Raw genomic sequence first — 16,052 nt, forward strand, 5'->3', positions numbered from 1 at the left:
CAGAAATCCTTCTTGCTGTCCTTTGTGTTGTTATTATTAGAACCAACTCGCCTGAGTGAGCTAAGCCATACTACCTTCAAGCATCCATACGCAGCTCAGCTACAGTATTTTTTTAAAGGGGGGGGGAACTGAGACCAGAGGCTATGCATGATAGGTGTTTATGATAAAGAATGAAAAACTATAAAATCTGGGTTTTGGATCCTTAGGAATCACATGTAATCATCAAGTGATGTGCAATCAGAGGGCACATGGCACAGCCACTACATGTGGGCTACTGTAAATCACTCTGTGTGGTGCCTGTCTTCACATGGCAAAGTTATTTGTGTGCATTGGCTGACCATGTGAATCGGATGGTAGTATCCCCCACACCACTAACTCCAAGACTTTTCTTACGTCTGGAGAGATTTTGACATGGAGAGCCAGTACACTGGGAGGCATGCATTCACATGAGAGGACTATACCACAAGAGCAGTAGTGCTGTCCCAAGACATTTTGCTGCCCAAACTGAAGCTCAAATGCAGGGCCAGTGCTAGGCATGCCAGGACCCTTGGGCACTAACCTGTCCCGGCACCCTCACACACACCCCACCTACCTACCCTCCAAGGCAGCATCGGCTCCCTACCATGCCGCAGATCATGGAGAGGGGGCTCCCAGACACCCCTTACTGCCTCACTGGCCCACAGAGCCTGCCTGCATGCCCCACCTACCTCTCCCTTGATGTAAATGCTGATTGTGCTGCGGGCACAAGCCTGCCATCAACCAAGATGGTGGCCAAGGCTTCCCTAAAGCGCTGATGCCTCTGCCACCATCTTGGTTGTTACACATTTATTTATTTATTTCCTGCCCTTCCTCCCAGCAGGAGCCCAGGGCGGCAAACAAATGCACTAAAAACACTTTAAAACATCATAAAAACAGACCTTAAAATACATTAAAACAAAACAACTTTAAAAACATTTTTTAAAAGCTTTAAAGACATCTTTAAAAAGGGGGTTAAAAACATATTGTTTGTTTTTTAAAAAGTTTTTAAAAAAAATATTAAAAGTAATTCCAACACAGACGCAGACTGGGATAGGTCTCAACTTAAAAGGTTTGTTGAAAGAGGAAAGTCTTCAAAAGGCGCCAAAAAGATAACAGAGATGGCGCCTGCCTAATATTTTAGGGAAGGGAATTCCACAGGGTAGGTGCCGCTGCACTAAAGGTCTGTTTCCTATGTCGTGCAGAACGGACCTCCTGATAAGATGGTATCTGCAGGAGGCCCTCACCCACTATGCACGTGCATCCCTGCCATTAAGCAAGATGACAGAAGGGGAATCAGCCCCTTAGGGAAACCTTGGCCACCTTCTTGGTTGATGGCAGTCTTGCGCCTGCAGCACAACCAGCATTTCAATCAAGGGAGAGGTAGGTGGGACATGCAGGCGGGGATCGTGGGCCTGCACAGCAGTAGAGGGGTGTCTGCAAGCTCCGACTTGCAATCTGCTGCACAGTCGGGAGCCAACACTGCCACAGATCATGAAGGGAGCGCTACCCACCCACCCTAAGGAGGGGCCATTCAGGGGTCCCTTGGGACACAGGGGCCCTCGGCCAGGGCCTGACCTGACCGCCCTCTGGCACCAGCCCTGCTCAAATGGATCCCCTCACACACATACACAAAGACTTTTTAAAGTCTTGTGCACCAACAAGACAACAGGTTCTGACTTCCTCTATCCCTCTGCCCCCTTCATAGTGCTGTCTGAATCAGATTGCTTCACTCTGCTGCATGATAGGGCCGGCCCTGCATGTGAGCATCTGATCATTTGAACTGATGCTTTCTCCTCCCCCTCTTTCTTTGGTACCATATACCTAGGTAGCAATCACAGAAGCTGATGTGTTCTAAGTGAAAGATGGAAGGATAGTATTTATTTATTACATTTATATTCCACATTTCATCCAAGGAGCTCAAGATAGTGTACATGTACCACTTTGCAGCACAGAGAGATACTTCTTAAAGTATTGGTCCTACCTGGGTGGAAGGGCACAGGCTCCGCTTCAGGCAACAGAATATTCTGGATTAGTTCTGCTGCTGACAATTCAACATTCATTTGAAGGATTTTAGAAATTCACTTGGAAAGTCTGACAAAAGCACCATGTAGTAGGAAGAGGAGGCACTCTGGCCACTGCAGCCTTCCACCATGGAAGGAAATACATGGCCAGTTCCTCTCAGCACTGCAGATTAAAAGTTGTATGAATATTGGGCTGGCCAGAAAATAGCAGTCCTAGTATGCTTTGCTCCCTAACTTAAGGGTGTTTCAACCTCTAGTTTAGAATCAGCAATAAATCTCTTTTGCTGATAATTAACTCAGCTTCACTTTCCTTATTATGGGCCAAGAATAAAATGAAAACATCCCAAAGTGAGACGCCAGCTGTACAAATCACCTTGCTATCTACATTCTGTATTGCCTCAGTATTCTCCTATTACTGTCCCAGTTTTTAGGGTTTATTATTTATTTTATTTTTGACATTTATAAACAGCCTCACAGCCCAAGCAATCACAGCCGCACACAGTAAGATAAAATCCAGATTCTAAAAACAATAAAACCATTCCTCCAATTATACAATTAATCTCCCATAACATGACTGGGTCAGGGTCTCACAGTAGCCAATGTTGAAAGCAAGCACACATTGGCCACATACTTTCAACACGCAATCCTGCAAATCCCATTCCTAGACCTTGTGGTTTCTTCCCACCAACTTCACTGCCTCTTTTTTACTGTTCTATACTTCTTCCCTTCCTTTGCCAGACTCTACCAGTGGCATGTTTCTTGACATCAGGAATGTGAACATGTGGTTATAAAATACAGGGCGATGGATTTAGTTGTGGTCAAAGATGGGAGATTTAAAGATATAAGAAGGGAAAGAGAAAAGAAGTCTTTAATCAATCTACTTCAATGTTGGTATGCTGCATCTTTCAAGGCAACTTGAGTTATTGTTATAATTTGATGGCTTTTTCAGCATTTACAAGAACGTTCTTTTTAAAAGGGATGAAATAAGGTCATTCACTGAAGGCCCTTAGTGGGACTCAAGTTATACCAGTAAAGTCAGAGATGTTCAGGTCGCCAAATTTGTTTTTCACATTTACACCCCTGGGCTGTCATAAAGGTTGCCCTGTACCCATAACCTTTTGAGATTTACTGGTAAATGTCAGAAATATGGGCTAAGAAACAAACCAGTAAAGATTAATGTCATCCTTCATTGGTGTAGGTTAGAAATGAGAATAAAATCTGCGCATTTATCAGTAAACAAAATAATGTCCTTCTATTTTCTGGTGTTATTCTTAAGCGCTAAAGATTACTGATAAATGTCAAAATTCATTATGCTTTTGACTATAGTAATACATAAAAAGATAAAACAACGTATCTGAGGATAAAGCTATTCTGTGTTTAGCTCCTGTATCCATTTAATCAATGCTTTACTCAAAATGTTTCCGTCAGTTTATTTCACATTCAGATTCCCCATCTCCTGATTCATTTATTTATTCATTCATGTTGGCCAGGTGTTTTGGCCCTCCAGATGTTGCTTAACTACAACTCCCATTATCCCTGACCATTTGCCATGCTGGCTGGGGCCAGTGGGTGTTGTAGTTCAGCAGCATCTGGGGAGCCAAAGGTCCCTCAGCCATGATGTAGGCAGTGGATACTGTTCAAAATGTTTCTAAAGCCTAGTGGACTCATGAACCCCTGCATTTCAGAAACATACAGATTTGAACTGAAACCAGAAACCATCTTCTCTGTTTCAAATTATAATGTATATTTTAGTTTTCATTAGTAGGTTGCATTGATTTCTGAACTGATTTAATGTATTTAAACCACTCAACTGTGTTTGTTTATTATATATTTATTAATTTTATTTATTACATTTAGATCTTGCCTTTCCTCCCAGTGTTCCACTATGATACTAAGTGTCCCTTTCTCTTTGGTTTCACAGCCGTCTCAAACCTGGATGCAGAGAGTAAACTGAGTGTGTACTATCGTGCGCCTTGGCATCAGCAAAGAAACATTTTCCTTCCTTCCACCCGACCATCTTGTGTAGAGGAGCTGCGTCAGCATGCAAAGCAGAACTTGAGAGCCTTGAGGAGAGGTAAATCATGTCTGTGTAATCATTGAAATAGCTTTGCATTCCAGTAGCTCACTGAAGATACTGGGTTGTCTCCAACAAAGTCATTAGGAGCATAGGAATCTTCCTTATCCTAAGCCAGACCATTGGTCCACCTAGCTCAGTGCTGTCTACACTGACTGGCAGCCAGGGTTTCATTGTGTGAACAGAAGGACTTCCACTCATACAACGAGACTTCCCCTCATTCTTCTCTCCCTATGTGCTCCCCATACATCCCCAAATCTGCTCCAGAGGGTTGGAAGAACCCCCAGAGCAGACTTTTGGGGACTGCATGGGGAGAGGAGTTCTGTTGTGCAAGGCATGGGAATTTAAAAATGCACATTCACAATTGCCTTGAAATGTTTTAGGTCAATGAAGTCTTCCATGAGCTTTGATTGATTACAGGAATACCCCGCTATACGGACCTTCACTTTACGGACACTCGCGAGTACGGACATATTTACAGTAGCACCATTCCCGTTTACGTATGCTCGCTTCACAAGAACGGACACGTAACGGCATGACGCCACCGCCCAATCAGTTTCCAACTACAAACTTTTTCTTAAAATAAGGCCTACTGTGTTTATTTTAGTTATAAATGCATTATTTACATCACTTATGCCCATATATGACGATTGCAGTGCAGTACATGCATCAATAAGTGAAAAAAGGTAGTTCTTCACTTTAAGTACATTTTCAGTTTACGTACTCGCTCTGGACCCATTGCGTACGTTAATGTGGGGTATTCCTGTATCTGGAAAACCCTGTCATTGTTACTTACTGTTAGGTTGGAAAAGCCAGCTTTACTGGTCTCATTTGCAATAAATGATGAGCTCAGATGGAAGGCAACCTCTGTCTTCTTCACTGTAACCCCAGCAGCCCTGTGGAAAAAGAGTTGGGGTTCAACTCCATTTAGCAGGAATATTTTACAGAATCTGTTATTTAATTCTTAAAACTTTTAGGCTTCCCTTGAATGTATTTGATGGATGTAAGTTGATCTGTGCATTTCGTAATGAATTAGCTGATCAGAATGGCTAAGATATATGAATGCTATAAATGCGATACTACATAATTCCATAGAACATCATAGCAGCAAATTTTGGGTGAGATCTGCCTTAATATGCTGCAAATCACTAAGTTGTATGAATGTTATAAATACTATACTAGATCATTCCTTGGAACATCATAGCAGCAAACTGTGGGTGAGGTCTGTCTTAATAGCACTGCAAAAAGCCATAAAAGGAAAATACAATCATAGTAGCATTACAATTAGAATGGAGACATTTGTGTGTGTAGCTGCTCTGCATCACAACTATTTTCGATAAGCCTAATCTTCTTCTGCCATCTTGTGGCCAAGAGACAACAATTTAAGGAAAGAGTGAACAAAGAAGACATAATGGGTGATATCCAACATTAGTTGTATTCAGAGTCTTAAGAGTATCTGAAGGGTAACTTAAGTTAATTTATTCCAGTGAGTCTACTGAGTATAACTTAGTTGACGATCACTCAATGAGATACAGTATTTAATTTGTTCCTGACAATTTCCTGCTTAAATTGTTTGATATCCACTATATTTTTACTGTTCCATCATTTGGATCGAAATAAAATCATGTTGCTTCCCTACGTTTGGCTTCATTTGCAAAGCAATTTTCTATTTCTCAAGATTCAGAGTTATTGTTGTCTTCATTCACCACTGGTTATAAGAGTATTTTGTTCTTTGCAGGCAACTTAGTGGTTGATGAATTTCGGACAAACAAAACCGAATTTGTCTTTCTTTTTCATGTTCAGCATTCTACCAGAGGTGCAAAGTAGTTACTTCCAGGAGTCCAGTACAAGTAGGAAGAAAAACAGGCATGGGAGCAGCATAGTATCGAGTTTGCCCCCTTTCAAAAAGAAAAGAAATTCTAACACTTTTTCATTGTATATTGAAATCTGGTAATAGTGTAGCCGCTTAGAGTGAGCCTTGAAACCAGACTTCTGAGCTTCTGCTTGGAGTTCACGCTGCAACCTTGTAGCAAAGGTGGGGAATCTGAGGCCTAGGGGCTGTAGGCAAACTATTCACTTTCATCCCATCTATAATATGGGGATAATAATACTGACCTATCTCACCAGTGGTTTTAAAGATGGGCGATACCATCAGGTGAGAAATGGCCCAATGCAATGATTATTTCATTCTACGAATATCCTGAAGATAATAATGATGTACATGCTTCCTGTGAACTGCATCTTATTTATTTATTTATTTATTTATTTATTCATTCATTCATTCATTCATTCATTCATTCATTCTATTTCTATGCCACCTTTTGGCCAAAAGGCCCTCAAGACGGCTCACAAAAAAATAAAACAAACACAAATACAAAATACACATCAAAAAAGAAGACAGCGCACAGGAATTTAAATAACAAAATATTAACATTGTTTTTTAAAAAAGGTTCTTTACAGGCCTAAAGATAATCTGTCCCAAAATGTAGTACTGCCACTTCAAGAATTTTAGTCCTCAAACAATGAGCAGCTGTTGCAAAGGATTCACTCCCCAACATCATCAGATTCTTCCCCGAAATCATTGTCCATAGACTTGAAGTAGAACTTGTAGTTGGACCGGTTGAGGAGCACCTTGAAGTCGCCCAGCATCACCCGCTCGTCCGGGATGGGCAGCTTCACCAGGTCGTCCAGATGGTAGATGATCTTGACTGAAGGTTAGGCTTTTCATGTCTGATTATTTTTAAATACCCATCCTTCTGAACAATTTTCCACCGGGGACTGAGCCTTTAGTGTGGCAGGCCCTGCCCTATGGTAATCCCTACCAATAGAAGTTCAGCAGGAACCATCCCTTCTTTCTTTCAGGCATCTCCTGAACACTGAACTTTTTAGACAGGGCTTTGTAACATGAATTCTCTTTATTGATGCTTTTATTATTGCTTTTAATGGTGTTTTATTGTGTCTTTGTATGCTGTAAGCCACCTTGATGTACTTCTATGAAAAGTGTGGCTTCTAAATAAATTTTCTTACTTCTTGTTTTTGCTAAACAGAGCAGCAAAACTGGAGTGATAACAGAGAACAAAAAGTCCTGGGCCAAATCTCTGTGGTGGCTCCCCCATTTCCCTCCTTCCCTGTAACTTACAATCAGAAGAACAAAGAGACAAAGAACCATCACTTCGTAAAAGTAAGTTGTTTTTCTTTCCTTAATTTGGTTTGTAATCTTATGATTGTGACAAGGGTTGCCAGCTTCTAAATCCAAATAGAGCATCTTTTCCTTTCATCATCATGTGGCTGAGAGAGATTTGCCAGGTAATGGCAGGAGAAACAGCATCTGCTAAACCTCTTATCATGCTGCTACTAAAGGCACAGAGGTACCCCTTAAAAGTCAAGCCTAATTATCAGGTGGTTACACTAACAAATAACAGTTATGCTCATTATTATCTAATTTTCCCATTCCCCCATGATGTTTCTTTAACCCAGAGATTTTTTTATGTTTACAATATTCTTTACCATCATCTTCTTCTAAGTTCTAAGACCGATGTCCAACAGAGATATGATGGCTCCATGGGGAGATTACCATTTAGCTGTGATATTACGCATCTAGAAAGATACATTTTTAAGAGGTCAGAACTGTGTAGCAGTATTGGCCCATTTAAACAGAGGGCATGGTGCCGAGCTCTTGCCTGCAGATGTTTCTTCTATTAAATTATAATAAAGCATTTTTTACATCCATGGCGGAGAACGGGATCTAGCCAGTGGGCCAGATTGTTTTCTCCCTGATCCCTCACATGCCAGATTTAACAGAGCCACCCACCTGTCAATCAACTGACATCACAGTAATGTCACTGTGACAACGGATGACCGTTTATGCATGCACAGGTCTTGCAGATTTTGGTCCAAAATGTGCAACCTGTGAAGTTTTTGGAAGTTCCTTTGTGCTCCTTAAATAAGCACCTCCAAGGTGATTGATGGGTACATTTGGATGTTACAATAAACTATGGTGTGGTGTGTGAATGAGCCTCGGGCTAGTCCACCTCTCTCTTCCTCTGATGCAGCCTGTAGTTCAGTGACAGAGCACAAGGTTTGCATGGAGAATGTTCCAGGTTCAGTCCTTGGCATATCCAGATAGATCAGGGGAAAAGACTCCTGTCTGAAACCTGGAACTGCCAGTCAAAATACATCAGTGATGGGGAACCTGCGGCCGTCCCAGTGTTTTTGTATTGCAACTTACTTCAGCCCCAGCCAACATGGTCAACAGTCAAACATCATGGAAGCTGTAGTTCAGCAACATCTGAAGGGCCATAGGTTCCCTATCCCTAATGTAGACAATAGTCTGAGAGTATAATACAGCTTCCATACTTGAAGACTTGAAAGTGGCCAATGTAACATCATTTTTAAAAAAGGGATGTGGGGAGGGGAGGTGATCCTGGAAATTGCAAGTGGGCTAGCTTAACATCTGTCCTGAGGAAACCGGTGGAAAGCATTGTTAAAGATAACAAGCATGCAAAAGAGTGAGCCTTGCTGAGACAGGACTAGCATGGCTTCTGCAAGGGTAAGTCCTAGTTTCACTAACTTATTAAAGTGCTTTGAAAGTGTCAACAAGCATATAGATAGAGGTGAGCCAGTGGACATAGTGTACTTGGACTTCTAAAAGCTTTCGGCAAGGTACCTCAAGGACTCCTGAGTAGGCTTAGTACTCATAGAACAAGAGAAGAGGTCCCCTTGTGGATCAGGAACTAGCTAGGAAACAGGAAGCAGAGAGTAGGGATAAATGGACAGTCCTCCTAATGGAGAGATGTAGAAAGTGGAGTCCCCCAAGGATCAGTATTAGGACCTGTGCTTTTTAAGTTGTTGTCATAAACAATCTAGAGTTAGGGGTCAGCCATGAGGTGGCCAAGTTTGCAGATAATACTAAATTGTTCAGAGTAATTAAAAAGGTGGGGATTGTGAAGAGCCTCCAAAGGACCTCTCCAAACTGAGTGAAAAGGCAGTAAAACGGCAAGTCAGTGTAAACAAAATGTAAAGTGATGCATGTTGGGACAAAAAATCTTAATTTCACATATACCCTCCTGGGGTCTGATCTGGCAGTGACTGATCATTGTGAATCGCTTAATGAAGATGTTGACCCAGTGTGAAAAAAGCAAACTCTGTGCTAGGGATCATCAGGAAAGGAAGCTTGAGGGCTTCCCATAGGCATCTGGTTGGCCACTGTGAGAACAGGCTTCGGAACTAGGTGGACCACGACTTCCGGGAAGGGTGACTTCGCTTGTGCCCGCTTTTGGGACGGGTTCCCGCCTCAAAAGAAGCTTGTTCAGATATAAATCAGTCAGAACATTTTTTTTTTGACTGATGAAATTTCTCCCGGGCAGGGAGAAACGTAGAGATCAACCTCAAAAGCCTGTTTTTGTTGGGAGGACTGGATTTCATTAATTTATGAGATAAGGTCCAGCCAACAATGCCGGACGGACTTCCTAACAAGCTCTATCTGCTTAAGCGATACGTTTATCTTTTCTTTAAAGAGAGAACGGACTAACAGGCAAGCACCCTTCTTTCTATTATTTTTTTTACTTGGTTTAAATTGTTGCAGCAAAAGGAGATTTGTCAGATTGATCGGCTTTGGACAACTTCTGGGTGAGATATAGCTCTTCTCTGTTATTCACGAAATTAACAGCTTATCTCTGTTTCTGTCGCAAAAAGCTGTCCTGGAAGTGCATTCTAAAGATAATAAACAGAAGAGGGATTTCTATTCCTGATTTCTATTCCGAGGAATATTATATTGTCTGGGACTATTCTCTTTTTGGTCTATTTTATTTTGACGAATCTGCTTCTTCACGACGCCACTAACTGTTTTGATGCTGGGAACTAAATTTGTTTTGCATTCTTGAACATAGAGAGATAAGGCAGGTTGCTCTGTTTATACTGTGATGTCATCAAGCCTGGAATATTAACCCAATTGTTGCTGAAATAAGAAGTGGTTCTTCTTTATTTTTGTTTTGCTTTGTTTTCGTGGTTTTAAAAATGGCAATCAAGAAAGTGGCTGAGAATCTGGAAGTAATTATGTTTCAGAAAATAATGGATGAGATTGAGATAACGAAACAAACCCTGCGACAGGGCAGTAAGGAGCTGAAAATTGAACTGAGCAAAATGACGCAGGAGCTTAAAGAAATAGGGGATCCTGTGAGAGAGGAGAATGAGATCAGAGATGAGAAAAGAAAAAATAAAGGGAAGATACAAGCCCTGGAGATTGGAACAAATGTGGAATTGGAAAAAGATCTGGAGTTTATGGATTTTAGAAATAAAATCTACTGTTTGGAATTTAACGTTATCTCTGAAGAAATTAATGAAGATATTAGAGATAAAGTTATCAATGGCTTGGATAATCTTCTGGACTGGAATGATGTGATGGAGCTTGATATAGAGAAAATCTATGGAATTAACTGCAGCCATGTGACAATGGAAAAACTCTTAAGAGATGAGCCAGTGCATTTTGTAAAAAAGAAGAACACAGATATGACTTTACAACAGTATTTCAGCAACTTATTCAGAATGGATGGCAAGAAAATATTTGGGATAGAGGAAATTCCCATCAGACTTATATAACTATGGCTACAACAGCAAGATTATTATGGAATACTGATAATGGAAGATTGGACACTGAAATTACTGGACTTAACAGGACTATTGAAGAAGGAAGATGGAACTAATAGGGATAATGGAATAATGGCTATTGAAATTATTGGACCTAACAGATTCTGATGAGATGGATTAATCGAAATGTTTATTTGGACTATGGTTATGACAATAAGATTATTATAATTATTAACGAGATGGATTAATTGACATATTTATTTGGAGAAAAATTGATAGATATATTTCTTAAAGAATTGAAACCTCTCTTTGACTTTTTGTGGAAAGAATAAAGTAATGTTTATGAGATTTGATGATTAATTAAGATAACTACTGGAGGAAAGTGATTTTATAATATGATTTAAGAGGCAGGATTGTTATATATTGTAGACCTATAACTGATTTGATATGTGACAAATGGGAAGTCAACATTTTATTTTTTTTTGTTTAATCATTTTTGTTTTGTTTTGTTTTTTGTCTTTGAATGTTTTATGATTTTGTTTTCTATGTTTTATGAAAATTTGAATAAAAATTATTGTAAAAAAAAAGGAACTAGGTGGACCACTGGGCTAATCCAGTAGACTCTTCTTATTCTCTTATTATGTTTTGGTGGCCATGAGATCAGAAGTTTTCACTTCTCTTTTCAATTAACTAGTTTAGTGTTACTTTCAAGCCCTAAACTGTGGTTCATCTTAATTATGGTTTATTGAAACAAGTCAGCTTTATAAGCCAAGGTTTGAAGTTGGCTTGATTCAATAAACCATAGTTAAGGCTAACCACAGTTTGCTTCAATTCAACCATAATGCTGTGTCCCACTGAGTTCAAGTACACTGCTCAGTAAATGTATATAGGATTGAAGACTTAGTGTGATTATTCTTTTTTAAAATGTGGTGCTATCTAGAAAGTGCTTGTCATATTGCACAACATGGCCAGTGTCAGCTTGGAGACACTTCATGTATTTGCCTTGATGTATGCTTTTAAATCTTTTGCTAAAAACATATCCAAGATGTCACCTAACTTCCTAAAGCAGTTGATTGAGGACAACATCATCTTGGACATGATGGCACCATTCTAGATCAGTCACAATAACATCCATACATAGGCCCATCCTGTAGCTCAGTAATAGAGCATCTGCTTTGTATACAGAAGGTACTAAGTTCAATCCCCAGTATCTCCAGGTAGGGCTTGGAGAGAACCTTGCCTGAAACCTGGAGAGCAACCACCAGTCAGTGTAGACAACACTAAGCTAGATGGACCAGTGGTCTGTCTCAGTAAAAAGCAGCTTCCTATGTCCTAGCAATCCGACTCTGACCAGATCAGAGAGTGGGGTAGTGCAAGGGGGAGCATAGCCCATTCAGTCTTTTCCCTTTGAGTGACAAAATGTTAAGGTTGTCCCTGAACATTTAAGTCCTGACTTAGTCATCAACAGACTATTAATATTTTAATTGACCACAGATGTTTCATTCCAGAGAACATAACACATGTACTATGAAGAAAAAAATAAAATTGTGGGAAGGAAAACATGCAGAATTTATAAACTGAGATAGCAGGATGGTGTGTAAGACTTAGCCTTAAAGCATTAGCAGACAAAAAGGAATGATTTGTCTACTTATATTTGTTGACAAAGTGCAAAGGTGACTAATTATTAAATTGCTATTACATTACATTATGTATTATAATGTAGAGGAAAAATGAAGAAAAGGGAAAGAGGCAGAGCTTGGAAAAGTTACTTTTTTGAACTACAACTCCCATCAGCCCCAGCCCGCTGGCTGGGGCTGATGGGAGTTGTAGTTCAAAAAAGTAACTTTTCCAAGCTCTGGAAAGAGGTCATACTGTGGTTGAAGTGGGGAGGGAGTACCATTAATCAGCAGGCCAATGTAGCCCTAGTGAAGCTGACTTTCCCTGCCTAGTTTATTTTTTGCTTCTTGAGGGGAAGTTCTCCATAGGGATCCATAAGACAGCAGAGGAAACAGAATGCCAGGAACCACTCTAGGTTCGATGGGGTGCATATTCTCCTTGTCCCACTTGAATCTCTCTTAGGCTGCACATAGTTTAAAGGACAACAGGTCCCAGTGATTAGCTGATTGGAAAGATATGCCACCACCCTTTTAAGGTATTGGGTTCTGAAACAATGAATTGGCTTTTTCTGCTCCTGGCTTCAGCTTAGCAACTGGGCTCGCTTCTTGTCACAGGTTCCCACCTGGAAAGCACCATCTCTGACATGACATCGGCAACTGTGTTTCAAATTGCTCCTCTGCCATCCATCCGTCCCCTTACTTTGGTACTTGGTCAAGTGAACATACTCACATTGTGTACATGTTAATTTCAATACACTGAAGCCAGAGCCGTGGCAATAATTTGCCCTCACAGGGGAATGTGTGCCTCTTATAGACCAAGGGGGCAAGTCTTATCTTGCTTCTTATTTATTGAACATCTTCAGAGTATGCACTTTCATTTATACCTTGAACTAATTCTGCATGATCAGATCCCAGTAGATACCCTTAACATTGCATCTGCGTGTGTGTGTGTGTGTGTACACACACACACACACACACAGAGCGAGAGAGAGCGAGAGAGAGAGAGAGCGAGCGTGAGAGAGCACGAGAGAGCGAGAGCGAGCGAGAGCGAGCGAGCGAGAGAGAGAGAGAGAGAGAGAGAGAGAGAGAGAGAGAGAGAGAGAGAGAGAGAGCACGCGCCTAAGTACATATATGATCTTCAGTGCCAAAAGTTGAAAATGTGCTATTTTGTGGCTTGAATTCTGTCCTTTGATCAAGATGTCAAAATACCAGTTTTGACACATAGGATGTACTTGCATGCAACTCTAAGCCAAAATAGTAACTTAGTAAAGATATGCATTCAGTCTTTCCTTCCCAAGAGCAGCTGAACAAGCCATGATTCAGCATCTAACCATAGCTTCCCGTTACATGTGAACCCAGGAACTACGGTTAATGGCTTGAAAACAAGCCAGGATATGAAGCCATGTTAATATCCTGGCTTATTGGGAAGCTGCTGAACATAGTTCCCAAGTTTGCACATAACAGGAAACTATGATTAAGTGCTGAATGCTGGCTTGTTCAGCTGGTTGCACAAAAGGAAAAGGGAAATGGCTGCAAAGGAGCTCTGTAGTACCAGCACACGGAAAACAGTCAACCAATGGTTTGTACAAGTTCTGCAAACCAGGTTTGGGAACCTGAATAGGAAACAGTGGTTTCCAATCATGGCCTGCAGGGCTCATAGAAGCTGCAGTTTGCCAGCTCGGATGATTTACTAAATGAGGTAGAAACATTATATTCATTGGGGAAGCCAATGGTACATGGGATAAACAAACTATGTTCTTTGAAGAAGCTAATGAAGAACTAAAATCCACTCACAAACACCAATTGGGAGTCATGTTTTAAATGTTTTAGAACAAATGCAGTTCCTGAACAAATCCAGATTGTCAAAGAATTTGGTTGAAGACACATCAGAAGTTCCCTAACTATCCAGAGCCCCCCTGACCGTGCTGTAACTGAGATTCATTTGGTGTGAATGACAACATCAGAGCATCAGTAAATACCTTGGAAAGAGGACTCTGGAAGTTCTGTTGTTGTGAGGAAAGTCCAACAACCAGACCCAAAATTCCATCAGTGTATCAAAGGCTAAATGTGAGTCTTGGAATTGATGGAGAAAGGAACCAATTTCCCAGCTGATTACTTAGGTTAATCCACTTTCTTACATTACTATTTTGTTATGCCATGACTAGGCAGGAAATTTAAACATGTAGGAAGTTAACCTACAACCTGTAAATCAGGTATGAGGAAGTTTTGGCCCTCCCAGATTTGTTGTTGTTGTTGTTGTTGTTTATATTTCTATCCCACCCTTCCTCCCACAAAGAGACCATTGCAGCAAACAAGGGACAAAACATTAAAAACACATTAAAACATCTGAAAAGCAAAACATCTTAAAAACAAAACTTTAAAAAAATATTTAAAAGCAATTCCAAAACAGATGCAGACTGGGAAAAGATTTCTATTTAAAAGGCTTGTTGAATGAGGAAGTTTTTCAGTAGGTGCCGAAAAAGTAATAGAGATTGCACCTGTGTAATGTTTAAGGGGAGGGAATTCCAAAGGGTTCATGTCACCACACTAAAAGCCCAATTCCTATGTTGTGTGGAACACATCTTCTGATAATGTGGTATCTGCAGGAGACCCTCACCTGCAGAGAGCAGTGATCGACTGGGTATATAAGAGGTAAGACAATCTTTCAGGTAACCTGGTCCCAAGCTGTATAGGGCTTTGCTGAACTACAGCTCTCATCATCCTTGACCATTGGCCATGCTTGTTGGGGCAGATGGGAGTTGCAGTTCAGCAACATCTAGAGGGCCAAAGGTTATCCACACGTCCTGTAAATAGATGGAGGAGTCTAGAGGAGAAGTGACTTATTAGGCATGAACATAATGTTATCCCATCCTGTGGACCTGGATCTATTTAGTATTTGTTGTCATAAACTTGTTTACAGCCTCTTGAGCATCCTTTGGGGGCAATTCACATGGAGATCCTGTTTTCAGTAGTGATAAGTAAACTCCCCTCAGATTTGGAATAGGCTTCAGCTGTCTTCCCCAACCTCCCCAAATTAGAAACTTAATTTGGTTTATTCCATGCCCAGGTCTGAAATTTGGATCCTGTCACATTCCTGGTGTCATTAAGAGTACAATGGGGTCCAGTGCCTCCCTCAATTTCCCATGAGCCCCCGCAACCCTCCACAATCACCTGTATCCTGTGCAATAATTTCTGTTTTAGTTGCCTGGCTGGAAGAGACTATGATGTCTCATTGGAGGCCTCTTGGAAAGCTGCTAATCAGAGTCAGCAGCACTATCTCAGATGCAAGAGTCCTGGGAGATGTCATTTCCAGGGTGCCTGACATCCATACAAAGGACTCAAGTACCCTGGGAATGAAACACTCCCTGGTGCCTGGAATATGTTAAAGGCATCAGGTAAGGTTCAGCAACTCAGGTTATGATCCGACCTAGGGAAGAACTTTTTGGGGAAATGGTACTTACTTTGTAATCCAGGTGAGCTTTATGAGCTGGAATTCAAATTCATATTCTAGGCCAGGTGAATAGAAACGTCAGTGACTAGTTTTCTGAGACTCCCTCATCAGTTGCCAGCCTAAAGTTTGTATACTTAAAGCTTTTTACATCTCTGCACCCAAAAGAGTACTAATTTATTTCATCATATTTGAAATGTTTCTGTTTCATCAGAACAAATGCAATATATAGACACCATGAACACTGGAGATGATTGGGGCAGGTTACACATCTGAAACTCTCAGCACAC

The 16,052-nt window shown here is 40.8% G+C and overlaps 1 protein-coding gene across 4 annotated transcripts in view; it reads left to right on the forward strand.

The window, feature by feature from the left end:
- Positions 1-16,052, forward strand: part of NHS (NHS actin remodeling regulator) — a 331,511-nt gene that overhangs the window by 293,516 nt on the left and 21,943 nt on the right. For all 4 annotated transcript variants that reach the window (XM_061627219.1, XM_061627220.1, XM_061627221.1 and 1 more), the window contains 2 exons: positions 3,961-4,113; positions 7,161-7,294. In XM_061627219.1, the coding sequence (XP_061483203.1) occupies positions 3,961-4,113; positions 7,161-7,294 (287 nt within the window). The remainder of the gene's footprint in view (positions 1-3,960; positions 4,114-7,160; positions 7,295-16,052) is intronic.

The sequence above is a fragment of the Rhineura floridana genome, chromosome 5, assembly GCF_030035675.1.
Source record: "Rhineura floridana isolate rRhiFlo1 chromosome 5, rRhiFlo1.hap2, whole genome shotgun sequence".
Taxonomy (NCBI): Eukaryota; Metazoa; Chordata; class Lepidosauria; order Squamata; family Rhineuridae; genus Rhineura; species Rhineura floridana.